The sequence below is a fragment of the Lissotriton helveticus genome, chromosome 11, assembly GCF_964261635.1.
Source record: "Lissotriton helveticus chromosome 11, aLisHel1.1, whole genome shotgun sequence".
Classification (NCBI taxonomy): domain Eukaryota; kingdom Metazoa; phylum Chordata; class Amphibia; order Caudata; family Salamandridae; genus Lissotriton; species Lissotriton helveticus.
Window position 1 is genome coordinate 486,325,315 of NC_136072.1, and position 16,771 is coordinate 486,342,085.

At 43.0% G+C, this 16,771-nt stretch overlaps 1 protein-coding gene across 6 annotated transcripts in view; it reads right to left on the reverse strand.

Moving 5' to 3' along the window:
* The window catches only part of ARHGEF4 (Rho guanine nucleotide exchange factor 4), a 639,140-nt gene that overhangs the window by 71,146 nt on the left and 551,223 nt on the right, over window positions 1–16,771 (reverse strand). For all 6 annotated transcript variants that reach the window (XM_078666094.1, XM_078666093.1, XM_078666095.1 and 3 more), the window contains 2 exons: window positions 13,310–13,504; window positions 4,706–4,885 (listed from right to left, as the gene is read on the reverse strand). In XM_078666094.1, coding sequence (XP_078522220.1) covers window positions 4,706–4,885; window positions 13,310–13,504 — 375 coding nt within the window. The remainder of the gene's footprint in view (window positions 1–4,705; window positions 4,886–13,309; window positions 13,505–16,771) is intronic.

The following is a 16,771-nucleotide window of genomic DNA, read 5'->3' on the forward strand; positions in this document are numbered from 1 at the left end:
TGTTCATATATCTTTTTTTCTGTAGGTAAGATGAGCAAACTCCACCACTTTATGTTTACGTTTCTGTGACAGCCTAGCCTGTGAAACATGGTAGTGGTGTTTCTGCTACAGCAGTGGAATAGTGCTGTGAGTGTGAATGTGTGTGCTCAACTGACCTGACAAAAGCAATTTGTGCAGTCAACCTGAGGTACAGTAGCTTCTCAGCCTTGTTCTCTTTCAGAGCTTGGCTCATTCCTATGAGAGCGGAGGGAGCCCTAAATCTCCAAGGCTAGATCATACTGTATGAGCTCTCTGCTACATACCAGCTTCCCTAGAGTGGCAAGTGACCATTTCGGTTCTATGCTGCAAACACCACCAATGTGCACTACTCCTTCATACATTTAGGGGTAGAGAAAATATGGATGACTGTTATACTACGCTTTGATAATAATCTTCATTATCATCATCCTCTAGATGTACCTTTTACTGTATGTTATAAGGATATTGCAAGTCACAGGGGATGAATTGACCATGTAGAGAAATTAGGCCGATGGACAAGCTCCTTCTAAAGTCCATAGACTTGCAAGGTGATAAACAGTATGAGTGTCACTGAATTAGGTGTGTCTGTGTCTTATAATAGATGGTTGACTTCCTCTCCAATAGTCGGTGTTATGCTCATTTGGTTGAGAACGAGCCGCCAGAGAGCAAATAACAGGAACACTTGTGGAATCAGGGATATTAACCCCTTCCACGCTCATGACGAGCTGGGCTCGTCATGAAGTAGCCTCCTCGCACGCTCATGACGAGCCCAGCTCGTCATGATGTGTGGGATTTACGATTTCTCAGCACAGCAGGGAAATATGCCGAGCATCCAAGAGGTTAATAAAAACATTAGAGTATAAAGCCAGCATTTGAAGCACTTTAACTCTTATTCACCTTATAGAAAGCTGCCTTTTATAAGATATTGGGGAACATGCAGACCCTACTCTTGTGTCTTAAGTTCCATATGAATGAAAATACGCAGAACCTTGCTCACGTCTCTTAAATTTCACTTGCTTGAAAACATGGACTCCTGCTATTTTGTCTTGAATTCCATTAACGAGGAGACATGCAGGCTCCGGCTCTTGCTTCCTAATCTCCATATGTATTGGATGATGCAGACACTTGCTCATGTATTACTTGAGTTAGGGAACATGCAGCCATTTGTTTGCTTATCTAGATTTCCAATGCTTAGGGAAAATGCATATCCTTGCTCTTATGTCTTTGATTTTTGATGTTTGGGAACATGAAGACCCCTGCTCAAGTGCCATGAATTCCAGATGTATGGGAACATGTAGATGCAGACCCCTCTGTCTTATGTTTCATATAAATGGGAACATGCAGAACCTTTCTCACATCTCTTGAATTCCACATCTATGGGAACAAGGACCCCCAGCTCTTATGTCTTGAAACCCACACGTATGCAGACATGCAACCGCTTACTCTTGTATCACAAATTCCAGATGTATCAGATTATCAAACACTTGGTCAAGTATCTAGAATTCCAATTGTTAGGGAATATGCAGATTCCTGGTATATTGTGTCTTTAATTTTAGATGTTTGGGAACATGCAGACCCCTGGTCAAGTGCCATGAATTCCTGATATTTGGGAACATGCAGACCCTCACTCTTGTCTTATATTCCAGATGTCTAAGAACATGCAGGCCCTTGACATAGAGTCTTGAATTTTTGATATATGAGAACATGTAGATGCTTGCTCTCATGTCTTAAATTCCAGATGTTTTGGAACATACATACCCCATCTCTTGTGTCTTATATGTTCTGTGGGAACATGGCCAACCTGGCTCACATCTCCTGAATTCCACATGTATGGGAATATGCAAACCGCTACTCGTGTGTCTTGAATTTCAGAGATCTGGAAACATGCGGACCCTTGTTATCGAATCTTGAATCCCAGATGTATGGGAATCTGCAGACCCTTCACTTGCGCCTTAAATTCCAGGGGGCTTATTTACAAGCCTCTTGCTCCACTTGTGCGTCATTTTTAACATGGAAAAGCGACGTACGGGTGGCGCACGGGCTTGTAAATAAGCCCCCAGATGTCTGGGAACGTGCAGACCCCTGCTCTTTTGGTTTGAACTCCATATGTACAAGAACTAAATATTTGTTCCCATTTCTTGAATTTCAGATGTATGGTAACATGTAGCACCTTGCTCTCATGCACTGAATTCCAGCAGTTCCGTGAACTGAGGCAATGGGCATTAAGCATGTCCTTAGTAGCTAACGTAAGTGTCAAAGAAGCACAAATCGAATCTGAAGAGGGCCATTCAGTTGTGCTGGCTGTTTAATTGGCATTGTTATTTATTTAATGATATTATACAGTGTTTCTGGAGCACACAGTAGGTATTACAGCACTTTACATGTAACTCATTTTCAGAACTATTTAGAACCATACAGGCAGAGACATTTGTTCTGGGGCGGTGGCTCTTACCTTGTGGTCCGGGGACCCCTGGGGTCCGCAGGGCCATATCAGGGGGTCCGCTACTGTTTTACAAAATCAGTGACATTAAAATAGTCAATGTAAATTAATAAAATATATTCAAATAACGAAGCAACATTGAAAACGTGAAACCTTTTCAAAATTTGATTGTGAATTACACAAAATACTTTAATACTTGAGCATTTGTCCTTGTACTTTCATATATTGTTCTTTTAAGTTTAAATGGTAGAACTTGCTTAGACAGGGCATACGCGGCTTCTAATCATGACTCAAAGGGGATTGCCGGAATCCAGTAACGATTCAGTGGGGTCCACAGAACTCAAAGAACCACTGTTCTAGGGGAGATGATTTTTACGCACTGTTGGCTACGGCCTAAGTCCCTAGGAGGTTAGAATTTACTACTGATAACTTATTATATTATGCTTCTAAAATCACGTTAAAATTATACGTTGGTATAAAAACATGATCACAGTTTTTATTCTTTCAATGCCAACCCCATATTGTCCCCTACACTTTCCCCAGGGCCTAGTGAATACCCTTTTCCTATGCTACCCTCTCAGTGAAGTCTGTCACTTTTCTCCCAGAGTGCATCCCATGTCCCCTTCCTAACTACCATACAGTACAAGTCTCTCTTCTACAATGCTCCGTTGGATAGGTTTGCACTATACTAGTGATATGGTAACATACAAAAAGATGCCATGGTAAGGCAACATCATTAAGTGGGTTGGGTACCTGATCCCACAATTCAACACATTAAATGGAAGCAATCATGGGCAGGAAAAAACACAAGTTTAAAACACAAAACATGTGATAAAATATCCAACCACAGGCAGGTTAAAACTAAATGTTTTAAGCTGTAACAACCACAGGCAAAGACAGAAACCACAGAAAGTGAAAATCGTTTTTAAAAAAAACTTTTGTTTTGGGGAAGAGACAGCACTGGTCTACCTCCATACCACTTCTTGGACTCTGCTCACTGCAATCTGGGGCACAGGGAGGCTGAAACGCACAAGATAGAGGAGAATGATTTGGGGTGCACCCAGCAAGGCCTTAAGGGACCTGGGCTAGTGTGAAGGGACGGCTCAGAGTTACCTGGTAGTTGAATAGCCAATCCCCAGTCCTGGGTCTGCTGGCGTGTGGGGGGGGGGGGGGGGGGGTGGCTGGGGGGGGGGGCTAGGGGGGGGGGACTGCTTTTCCTGTTCAGAATCTCCTAGGAGACAGACTGGCTCAATCCATACTTTGGACTTCTGCGGGTAAAGGCCTCACTAACTTGAAATCTAACAATACTGTTTGAATAAAACTTTACTCCCTCTACTGGCCAAAAAACAAAGTGCACAGTCCTTAGTAAAAACAGTTTAAACAGCTCACAGAAGCACCCTCTGATGTAGAATATCCCTCTTGCAGGGGGGGGGAGGGAGGCAGGGGGGCTGGTTTCACTGGCTTGTGAACACAAAATGGTAATCTGTAACTTACTAACTCCATATCATATGACTGACAATTTAGTTGCAAATGGAAGGACTAGAAACTAAAAAGGTTGTGTAAGGTAAAAATGAAGTGGAATGCTGTATGTGTTTTTAAGTATACCTAGATCATAACAAATGGACTATAAAATGCATGACTTTCATCCAATTCTTTTGGAAACAAATTAGATCTAATTTACGTCCCACTTGCTTGAACATTTTCCAGCTGTCACTGAGTGAATTAGATACATGGTCCTTAGCAGAAGATGAATTGTAAATATTACCTTATTATTACTGTATAATTACTAGATAGGACAAATAATAGAACAGGAACCCAAACAGATCACAAATGCTTACAAGACCAAGAATTAGACAAATTAGATCTAATTTACGTCCCACTTGCTTGAACATTTTCCAGCTGTCACTGAGTGAATTAGATACATGGTCCTTAGCAGAAGATGAATTGTAAATATTACCTTATTATTACTGTATAATTACTAGATAGGACAAATAATAGAACAGGAACCCAAACAGATCACAAATGCTTACAAGACCAAGAATTAGACAATAACCTTCCACGCAGTAATTGGGCATCATTTAGTAGCACTCTGCAATCAGACCCCTACATTCCAAACAGACTACCAATGCCAGGGAACCCGTTAGCTCCCCTCTTCAAGTGAAGTCCATCACTGAATGAACCTGGAGTATGGGCATCAGGGGTGGTGTTTGATAGGGGTCAGAGGTATCATTTGAGGCACCAACTTACATATTCTAAGAAGCAGGTGCCAATCTCGCTCATGTGTGGCAGATCCTTGTTGAACTGCTTCTCTAGAACCTTAAGAAATTTCCGCTGGAACTTGTAGATGTCTTCAATGTTGCCGAAGATGGTGCGCAGCTGCTCCTCTGTGAACATGTCAGCCCTTTTTCGGCACTGCTTTACGTAACCCTGCAGAGAACGAAGACAGTCAGTGCTTGCTTATTTTGGTGGATGGACAATACAGAAAGATTCAGTTTTAAACTGAGTATTTAAAGTTTTCCCTTATATATAGTGAACCAACAGCACATTAATTTAGTTTCCCATGGCCTACTATACTCCTGTTTCTCAAGAATGGATCCTACCCTGCCTCACAACATGGCTCTACTACCCTTCTGCACACAAATGTAGAGGAACAGACTTGGGGAAGTGGTAGAACCCACCAGATCCTTATTAGGCTTGATGTCACTGTTCATCTAACCTCACCACTGTGTATGGGGTATCTTCTTAAGAGAAGAGAGCTCTAATTCTTGGCCTGTTTATTTGCATCTCTTGCATGGGCCGCCCTCTGTCATACTCCATCACCACACTTCTCCATCTGCTTTGCCATTTTAATTCTACATGACACCCATTTTTTTTATACAAACGTTTTACTGTTTTCCAAAATATAACAATACAAGCATTGTCAAAATATATAGGCAGGAAGGGGGGCACGTAATGAGAGTGTAGTAGGGCCGTGCTTATTAACAAGTAACATATCTATAATAGACATATGCACTGTTCCACTTTTCACTACAAGGATATTGTATGTCAACAAAACCATCAGTAAGCGTGTAAGTTATCGGCACCCACATTTCTTAAAGGACAGTGCAGTGAAAATTCCCCCCCACATAATTGATAGTGCTAAACAAATCTCCCATCCCTCCCACTTATCCCCCAATGCACTAGTTGAAAGCGGACATTTCTAGTACTCTTCCACGCTTGTTCAACTAGTTCAGCCCATATCTTCTCAGGAATCACATCACCCAGATCCTCCTCCCATTTTAGTCGTAATGCAGTTAAGGGAGCTAATGCTTCTTGGGTCATATACCTATAAAGACAGGTGACTGCTTTATAGGTATTCTGCCTGACACCCATGCAGGTTAAAGCATGAGACACTACAAGATGTGTCTCTTCCACTGGATGTGCAGCATTACATTTAAATCATAGGAACACATCTTACAACAAATATGCCAACCTAAATATTTGAGTTTACCAACTAATATGATTTAATAACTGCCCGCTGGAAACTATAAGTATCCCTACATAACAGCTAGCCCACAATGACCCCGGTGATAGTTGAATGAGATCAGATATATGCTGCATCACAAGCATAGTGTTACTTCAGCATCCTTCTTGTCACTCATTCATCTAAACGTAGCTCTGGATACTCTCTGTAACTCTGAATCTGTTGTGGCAGAAGCTTACAAATGTATGTGTATTCTCATTGTGGCTTTCCAGTATTACCCTACGGAAAATCAATGTATATTTCTAAACACTGGAAGCACAGAGCCAGGTTTTTGAGCTGCTGTAACATAAGGAATTTTCATTCCAGTTGTGATGGTTTTCTGTAATAAAATACCATTTGATTCCAGAATGCGATGGTAACATTGCAGTTGTGTGATTGTGTCTGTGTGTGTGCACATATGTTTGTGTGTGTACACGTGCATGTTCCCTTGTGAGGGTCTGTGGTCAGATCCATCTTAAGACACGCTGAATTTGCTTCTTCACTTTCTTCAATTTCTATTCCTCTCAGTTCACAGGAAATGGATAGTGGCAAGTGTTTATCTGTGGTAAATTCTGAATAAATGCTTTACAGTCCCTTTTTTCATGGACTTTGAGGCTTATGAGTCGTAACGTATGGGCACTCAGACACAAAGGTAAGCACAATGCTGCTAGTTGGCGTGGAAATGGACGTTATAATGTATGTGTGGCAGAATCTTATGTACAAGTAAATGAAAAATAGTGTTATCCTGATCTGACCGTAACTGTAAGAAATGATCTGTCCTCTCTTTGGATTAGGATGGGACAGTGTAAGAAATTGGGTAACTGGTTGAGGGTGGTGAAACCTTCTCAAGCAGCAACCACAATTCTCCTCAGGCTAAAGTCACTAGCAAATGTGATGAGGGTAGCAGCAGCTCAGCATATGTAGTGAGTTGATCCTTAACAGAATATCAGATCAGTAAGCCACTCCTTAAATTGGGGGGCGCGCCCTGACCTCACCTACATGCCACTCGCCTTTTTGCTAGTAACACACTCAGAGCAGTACATTTTCTATGTATCGATGGCAGCTCTTCTGTATATTCCAACAAAGCTACAATAGGCGATATTGGGACGCGAGATCCAGTCATCTTGGACACAGCATCTATCACTTTCCTCCAGTATTCCTGTATCCACTTGCACTGCCACGCGAGGTGTAGGAACCCCGTGCACTCCTTCTTCCATCTATCACAGTGATCATCATCTCTCAGCTTGTATCTCTGACTCGCTTTTGGCTTGAGACAACGACGGACAGAGCGGGGTCTCACATATCCTGAGCTAGGTCCAGGTGAGGTGAGGTCTGTCCCCCGGGCATACTGGATGTTTTATACACCATGTGACCTGTGGAGTACTATCAGACAATGGATAACTGTATCCTTTTGATTGTAGAATAACTTCACTTTATATATTTTCTTTGTACACCATACACTGTTTACAACACACGCAGGGGCATATATGAGATAGAACAGAGGCCCTGAAGAAAGCCTAGGGTCCCTTTTCCCATAAGGCTGAAACATGTTGGCCCCCTTGCAGGTATTTGGTTTAACTGCAGATATATATTATTGCACTGTTCTTGATTTTAGCAGGAAGAGAAACCCTCTTAATAAAGCTGTTTGGTGATTTCTCTATCTTTTTTAAATACACTTCACCATTTCTTCTGTTGCACTGCACTTGATCCTATCAGATCAGAGTCACTTGGTCCTAAAGTGGTTGCGGACCGGAATTCCGGAAAAAGGGTACGATTAAAGTCTCAATGATCTAGAGACACGAGACCCTTAAGGATGACCAAGTGATAGTATTGATCATCATGAGTACTTTTGATGGGAATCCTATATGATATTCCTCTGCAATCACCGGTGGTCCTTTTTTGACATTTCCTGTCCCTTTGAAATGAGTAGCCAGTTCTCACTTTGTTTTTGATGTATTAAACAAACATCAAGACTCTCTGTCTTCAGAGGTTCCAGACATCCTCTTTTCTAGACCCTTAGGTTTCTATGTTGTATATGTAATTTTTGAGGGATATGACCTAGGCTGGTCTATAAACATCCCTTTGGCCCTCCTCAAGGTGTTTGTTGTTTATGTATATGTATCTGTGCAAGCACAGAGGAGTATAGTAAACCCGGTGTATGAATTTGAAATATATAATCCCTAAGCCTCTGCTCGCCGTAATGGCCCTCGTTTGCGTGCAGCAATATTCCGATTGCTTATCAGTGAATGTGGTTTCTAGCTTGAGTTCCCACCCTAACTTTGCTTCATGTTGTGTACACGGCCGTTCCAACGAAGCTGTTTGATATAGCCTGGTACTATTAGTAACTTTCCTACAAGTAATTTTACTAGTAGTAACTTTACTAGTAGTATGTTTACTAGTATTAAAGTTAAAGTTACTAGTAGGAGTGCTGGTTACTGCCCTGGGATGTCCATTCCGAGATATTTTGTTTTAAGTTTATGTTCCTCAGTAGACACAGGTTGGTGGAGAGATCTGCTGGGATGGACTTTGTTAATATCATCCTATATGTGATTGTCATTGTAAGATGTCAAAAAGCTGCTATAGTGCATAGCTTGTTGAGATCTGCAGTGGTGGACTATATTAAAGTCCTTCTTTGACCAGCAGCATGTACTGTATGATCGACATAACCCGTAGCAACTTTGTCTTATGTGAGTCTGAGAGTGCAGACTCCTGGGGGCCAGTTTCAATTTCTGCAGAATAGCCAATAGCCAAGTGTAGGAACTGGTTTCATGTTGCATTAACCACCCCCCTTTTTTGCCTGATTTTTGATGCAACTTTGGCTGAGGTGTACTGGGTCCCTGCTAACCAGGTTCCTAATACCAGTGTCCTTTCCCTAAAACTGTACCACAATTGGCACAACTTCAATAACCCCTATAAGTCGCTCGTAAATGATACACCTGGTATCTAGGGCATTGACTCTGAAAAGGGTTCACTAGGGCTGCAGCACAACTTGTGCCACCCTAGGGACCCCTCACCAAAACCATGCAAACTGCCATTGCAGGCTTCTTATCTTGGTGCACAGGAAACTGAAGAGTCGACATGGCACACATCCCTGTGTGCCATGCCCACAGACACTGTATAAGGTATAGGTAAGCCACCCCTACTGCAGGCCTTACAGCCCAAAGGCAGGGTGCACTATGTCCCATGTGTGGACATACGTGCATTAGCAGATATGACCTTACAATATCTAAGTACATTCTTGGATATTGTAAGTGCACAGGGAAACCATAGGGAGTTGATGGGCTGAGCACCTGTCAATACGAGTTACCCAGTACCATTATGGCTTCACTGTACCCAAGGATATTTGGTACCAAGCATTTCCTCTTAACCCCTTCGACGCTCATAACGAGCTCAGCTCATCATGAGGTACACCTCTCGTACGCTCATGACGAGCTGAGCTCGTCATGAACCGCGGGTTTTTTAAAACTTCAACGCACAGCGGGAAAATGAGCCGCACGCATGGAGTTAATAAATCCAACCTGATGCCAGTGTTGGATTTATTAATAAATGTACACAGAGGGCACCTTAAAGGGGACCCTGAAACCTACTAATCACTGGTGTGGTATCTAAATAGTCTTAGCAACCTGCCACCACAATTCATGTTTCTGACATCATGGGGTGAGAGCCTTTGCTCTCAGATGCCAGGATCATTGCCTGCTCTGCGCAGAGGTGCTTCACACCTCCTCCAGACCAGAATGGCATTCCAAGACAGGAAACTTCACATACGATGCAGACTTTGAAATGCAACACCGGCATCTCCAGATAGTGAAGGATGCCAATACCCCTGTACTGCTCCACATTTGATGGGAGGACTGCCGGGAAAATTAGTTAGATTAGGAGGTGAGTCCACATTCAGCCAGCACCATCCCTAAGGTGGGGCAGGTGATGTGGACCCCACTTTTCAGTTTCCTCCATTTTGTTTGAGAAAGAATTAGCCAATTAGGGTCAGGGTTGTGCCTGTTCCCCAAAGGTAGTGGTCACATAGAGAATGTTGGCCCCCCAAAGGTAGGCAGCCCATTGACTACTACCTGTCTCCTCCTATAACACACCCAAATTTAGTATTTAGGTGGCACCCCTGAGCCCTGACTTGACAGATACAAAGAAGACGCGGACAAAGAAGAAATGCAGAGCAGAGAACCAAAGACCTGCTGCGGAAATTTGGCACAAAACTCTTCCTGCCGCTTCCAGGACTCAACCATCATTGTGTGATGTTTCGTCCTGCAACTATGAGACCTCCGAGAACCCCGGAACACCTAGAGTCCTTCGCTAATCACCTGATAACTCCCTTGCGGTAGAGAAACTACTGCCTTGCTGTCCACAGGCACCAAACTTGCACTTGCTGCTCCCCAGTAACTCTGACACAGCATCCAAGTAAGAAGAGGCATATCAGCTCCAGAGGGGCAGATCTGTCTCCCCACTGAGTGTGAAGACACCAAGACCTACCGGAGCCGTGCCGTACCAATACCAGGGCTACCGGACCAATTTGGGCAATCTGGACTCCAACTGCTAAGGAAGCAAGAATCCCATTGAGGGACATTGAGATCCGTCAGACACACTTTGTGACTGGCCCAGTTATCCCGGAATCATCCCTGCAACCTGCCTGCCATTGACCGCGAAGACATCTTGAAGCATGCCGCCTGGCCGAATTATCTGCTCTGCACCCATTCTGCCTGGCCTGGGTACCGATGAACCAAATGTGCTCCTGTGGTCTCGAGGCCCTTGCAACCTGATCTCTTGAGTGGGACCCCTTGGACTCACCTTTAAGACCCCTTGTGCAGTGTGTTTTCTGGTGATCCCTTCTCTGTACTGTGCCTGCAACCAACGACCTCAGCACCTTTCTCTCGGCCGAAAGCGGGACGCTCCCGACAATCTGCTGGTGGGACATTGGACATGGCCATGCTACTTACCTAAATCCAGAAGGTGAACCGCGAGAGCCAACTGTATGATTTTATATGCTTGTTCATATTTTCTTTGTAATTTCAATCAATAGATTTCAAATGCTTAACGACAAATTAGAACATTGGAATGTTGGAAGCTACATTGAAAAAAATGGAGTAGCTCTGGGTTTATAATGGCTGGTATAAGCCCGGAGCTCCAACATTCCAATGTTTCTTTGTTCACAGCTCTGGCTGTGAACAAAGGCTTCAGGGAGCCTGAGGGGATTTCAATCCCGTCGCGCTCCCTAAAGCCTTTGTTTTATTTGTTAGAACATTCTGCCCTCTAGTGGCAGAATGTTCTAATAGCCTTATATCCTTCGTAGCTGGGCTATAGCGGCTATTAAAGTCCTGCTCCCTTGTTTAAAGCCCGAGCCGAAGGCGAGGGCCTTTAACGCTGGAGCGGGCCTTTAATAACCGGTATAGCTAGCTACGGCAGGCTATAAGGCTATAAGGCTATAGAAAGATCTTAATGTGTTTTCAAAACTCCAGGAGGGAGGATGTCAATCTCAGTTTCACCAGAAGGGGATGCCACATTTTGACTGCAGCCACTTAAAAAATATACCCTTTTTGTCGATTGTCTCTTAAATGTAGTAACATGGAGCAAATTTGATGAAGATGGTCTCAGTGTTCTTGTAGGGGTATACCTTCTTAAAAGACTGCTAACAAATCCTTGGGAGTTATACTGTAATGCCCTAAAACATGAGGATACCACCACACTAATCTGAGGCACGAGTAGAGAAAGCTGGGAATCAAATACGACCCCAAGACTCTTGACTTTTCCTGAAGCAATGGGGCTTTTATCATTTCCAGAGGCTAATGACCATTCAGCCATAGAACGCTATGATCTATAATCACCAAGAACTCTGTCTTTTCTGAATTAACCTACAGTTTATATCATTTCCCTCGAGTTCCAGATTAAACACGGTGTCTGTTGAAATTCCAATTGTACGTAAGTTTGATTATCTAAACGCACTATCAACTGTGAGCCATGTGAGTACATATATGCCTCGATCCCTCTCTTTTCCAGTAACCCAGCAAAGAATCACATACACATTAAAGAATGAGGAGAGAGGGAGGATCCCTACTGGCTAAAGGTGAATGTTGTCCAGAGTACGGACTCAGTGTAACAGCCTGGGTATGGTTAGTCAAGAACGAGCTAAACAAATGTAGTGCTATGTCCTATATTCCCATGGCCATAAGGCAGTAGATCTAAATATTATGATCGACCATACTGATGTGGTCCATTCCCGAATCCGCTTATCAAGTCAATTAATATGGACAGTAGAAGTGACTTGGTGCTGTGGGCAGGTCTAAAACTCACCTGCAACAAAGAAAGGCAGTTGTTGTTTTGTGGATGATTTCCCAACATCTCAGCTACATGCTTTTCCAAAACCTTGGAAGCAAATGGGAGGAGGGAAGTAAGGGGAAAAATTGTAGAAAAATTGTAGAAACTTCATGGCCAGCACCTGTCTTCTTCAAGAGAGGAGTCATTTTTCAATTTTTTTAAAAGAATGGAACTTCCCCTCTATCAGACCTGTAAGTACCAATTTCCGTAATAATTACTAATTTCTCATGCGACAAATAATACTCAATAACTCTGCCCCCAAGTGGGGCTACTGTCACCCTGGCATCAGTAACTTCAGCAGATGAACTTAGTGGTGCCGGCGCCAATAACCTCTTAATAAGACCCCATGGTCTTCAACTTCAAGGAAGATCTAAGTGAACATTGTGTCTCTTCCTTAAATTGTATGCTCTGCAGATGAGAATCCTATGTATCAGAGAGATCCCAACCACCTGTCATCAGATGTGAAGATGTGGATACCCATTAGGGCCATCAAAGTTCACGATTGGGTACGTTTCCAATGCCACATGATCTGTGACTAGAAATAAAAAAAATCAGACAACTCTCAGTTAGAGATACATTTGAAGGCTAAGGTCTGATGGCTTGTGGAATTCACATGGTGTGCTTTGATGAACTGTGTAGTGTTACTATAAATTATAGTGTTAGTATCAGAGGCGTATTGGTATTGTGAGGTAGCACTTGTATATGTATATATGTTTGAGATACAAAAGGGTGACATCTATATTTTTGTAGGAACCTACAGTGTAGGTTGATATTTTGTTTGGCATATGGCAGTGGTTCTGAAACAGAACAGCGAGGAAAGGATCTTGGACAAGGGTACAAGGGGCAAAGAACATCTTTTTCCAAAATTGAATGGCTCTAGGGCAGGTTCAAGGCACACATGTGGAGAGTGCACGTGTGAAGATAACACAGAGTTTCCCTGCTGTGCTTCTTATGCCATGGTTGTCCCTGACATATCTAATTTGCAATTGGAAATATGTGACTCCTCCCATCCTCTTTTCCCTGATTACCTCACAGATGTCCTTGAGGTGCTTGATGTAGTCCTTCTCTGTGTTGATGATCTCATTGATGACATTAGTTCTCATCTGGTCCTTGTTGCTTTGACCTGCCCAGTGGCGCCGGGGAGCGCTGCTTGCATCCTCGCCTTCACCATCATCCGCTTTAAGCATATAGTCCTCCCCTGGCTCATCCTGGTTCACCCGCAGCTGAGGGACAAATGGACACAAGAGACTCAGTTAATATGAAAGTGGGTTACAGTTGAGACTCCTCCAGGCCCCAACACAGGGCGAGTGGGGCTGGAAACCACAGTACTGGGGCAAGAGTAAACTGAGATGGAGTGGCCACTGCAGCAGGTGAAAGGAGGCCAAGCTTCTTCAATTGAGATGCTTCAATGGCATCTCTATCTGTGGTATGATGAAGAAACAGAAACCTTCTGTATCCTAAGACATTAGTTTCGAAATATAAGAGCAGGGTTGGGAGGAGTCTGAACTATCTCGTTCCCAAGACCTCCTCTAGGGCAGGAAAACTGAATTTCTGGGGTAGAGGACAAAAAAGTAATTGTTGGCATCAAATTCTGAGGGGTGTAAGTGTACTGCAGGGGTTCTGCATGGGTGACGTGGAATGATCAGCCTGAGGAAGTGTGTGTGATCCAAAATGAGAAAGCAGAATTACCTCTGGAGCATAGGGAAGGTAACACGTTCGGGAAAAAGTAAACCAGGATGGCAAAGCAATCTGGGATGGAGTAGTGTGGTGGCCCAGGATAGGGGACAGGGGGATCAAGGATGGAGGAGCAATATCAGTTAGAACAGAGAGGTGGGTAAGCCATGGAGGAAATAAGTGATATAAAATATAAAGTGGGTGATTTAGGGCAGGTGAATGGGTGATTTAAGACACGAAGCGGGTGATATAGGGATACATTGTAACCAAGTATGCGGGAAACAGATTAGGAATCTGGAATGCATTAATTGGGCGGTTCATTGGCGAAGAGTAATATAGCACTGGGAGAGGACTGATGCAGAGAGAATCAATATGATCCAGAATAGAGGGGTGAGGTTGATCCAGTGTGAGTGCCATACACTATACGTCAGGAACTCTGGAAAAGCAATACTTAGGAAAGGGAAAAACGTAACCCATCCTAGAATTCCACAGATTGTCTAATTTTCAAAAGTGTTGGGCACTTCGGCTTATGTTACTGCCTCAGAGGTATAAAAGGGAGAGTCTCCTTTCTAGTAGTAGAATACTTCTGCAACAATAGAAACTTCAAGGGGTGTAAGTAAGCATGGCAGCATTTGTGTGTAGACCTAAAGAACCAGCAGGGTGGATGGCGACAGAAAAGGGCAGGCATCATGTCAATGGAACCACCCTCACTGTTCCTCCCCCTAGGGCCCAATGGCGGTAGGTCCTTCTTGGGTATCACAGACTTGTTGCAATCCCCAAGAAGGACTCCACATTGGTATATTGGCACAAAGGAAAGGGCAATGTGGGTCAGTCCTACATTGGGTCTCCTTGTGCATCACTAGCAGTGGTTTAGCTTCAGCAAGGGCAGTTTGGTGGTGTACTTGGTGCTCACACAAGGGGTCGACTTGAGCTTGGGTTAGCAATAGCAGATGACTGATCTATAAACTCAGCCCTTTGAGAAAAACATGAATAGGTCCAAATTTCAAAGTCTGTCTTTAAGGTGGCTATATGCCAGTGTTGTTATACTTTTTTAATAGGCACGTCTCAGGTCTTCTGAACAAACTTTAAGTATTTGATGAAGAAACCTTTTTTATGGTATTTTTTGTATTATTTATGTTTGTATTACTATTGCCAGTGGTAGTAGTCTAAATGTAATCCATTTATCACTAATAATGATCATAATAATAATAATAATGTTAAAAAAGGGTTGCACAAATTTAAAACAAGGTTCTAATGAGAATTTAGGGAATTAGGCCCTTTAGCTTGATGAACAAGATATAATGGTCTGTAAACGAAAGTGCCACCTAAGAAATCTCAAAATGTGTTACAGACGAATATTAAAAGCAGAGACAAGTCTCACCCGATGTGTAAATGAGCATTGATGCCCTATGCCACAGAAATGGAAGGCATTCCACAACATAGCATCTGGCACTTTAAAAGCTATAAATAAATAGATCTCAGTGATACTGGGACACAAGCATAGTTACATTAGATGATCTGAGTGTCCAACCAGGGCAATAGCTTGAACGTTTAGTAAATCATGCAGGAAGCTGGTAGGCAACTGATGGGAATGGCCTTACAGCTGAGGGACATATCAGGGTACCAGCATTTTTAAGTGGGAGTTTGATTTTATATTGAAAGCAGCTATGGGGAAATGTGCTTCTTATTGGGGGGCGCATTGGTAGGGGACTACGTAAGCCTTAGCTCTCAAAGATGCATGAAGCCTTAAATAAAGTACAGACCAAGGGTTTTCTGATCGTTCAGGAATGCATAGAGCCTTCTCCAGAACAGACTGATTTCTTTCCAACCCAGGGTTAGCTAAAGATAGTTTGCAGGAGCCAAGGATTTTGGAAAGGATGATTTCTGACTAATTTGCACTAGTCATGATAATTTATGGGAAGGCACTTGAATGCCGTACACCTTCTGCATTCCAAGCTTTTTAAATACATAGAAACAATGACACAGTACTGGGAGATAAACACATGGGACCCGATTTACAAAGGTATACTGATCCGAAAGTCTAACTTTACGACTTTTGGTAGTCACAAAGGGCATTTACGAGTTGTAAAGTTAGACTTTTGTCACAGTTAAACTTAAGTTTTGGTCTTAAGTGTAACAGACCACGAGTTTTGCTCAGTAACACTTGAGACCAAACTTAAGTTTAACTGAGACAAAAGTCTAACTTTACAACTCGTAAATGCCCTTTGTAAGTAAGTAAGTAAGTAATCTTTATTTAGCATAGTTACTTAAAACCATTGCAATATAAAATTGATTAAAAGGAGAGAGCATAAAACTGCATTATAAAAGAATTAAGAGTTAAAAAGTTCACATTCAATGAAGTTTAAAAGGGAGTTATTGGACTTCGTAATTGTGAGGTATTGCTCAGTGTCCTCATGAGCTCGTAATAATGGTCAGCAGAGCGATGTCAGGTCGGTTGAACTGGGACAGTTGTAGGTTAGGTTTTTAGGCATCTTCTTTTCAACTGCCCTCAGAAATTTTACAAAGCTGCAATTCAAGCCAGGGTCATTAGGGTGAAAGCAAGCAAGGACCGCCGTCCTTCTAGTACGGATCCCTTTTCGATTGAAGTGATGCTTTAGCCAGCGTTTCCTTTCGTCCTGTAGTTTTTCACACGAGCATATCAAATGCAGCATATCCTCTTGTGCCAACCCGCATAGCCGACACAGGGGGTCAGCTTTGATTTTGAGCCAGCGTGGGAGGTTTTGAGTGCAAGGTAGCAGGCCCAACCTGTGCCTTAAAAAGCACATCTTGACACTTTTGGAGTATCCCTCGGCCAG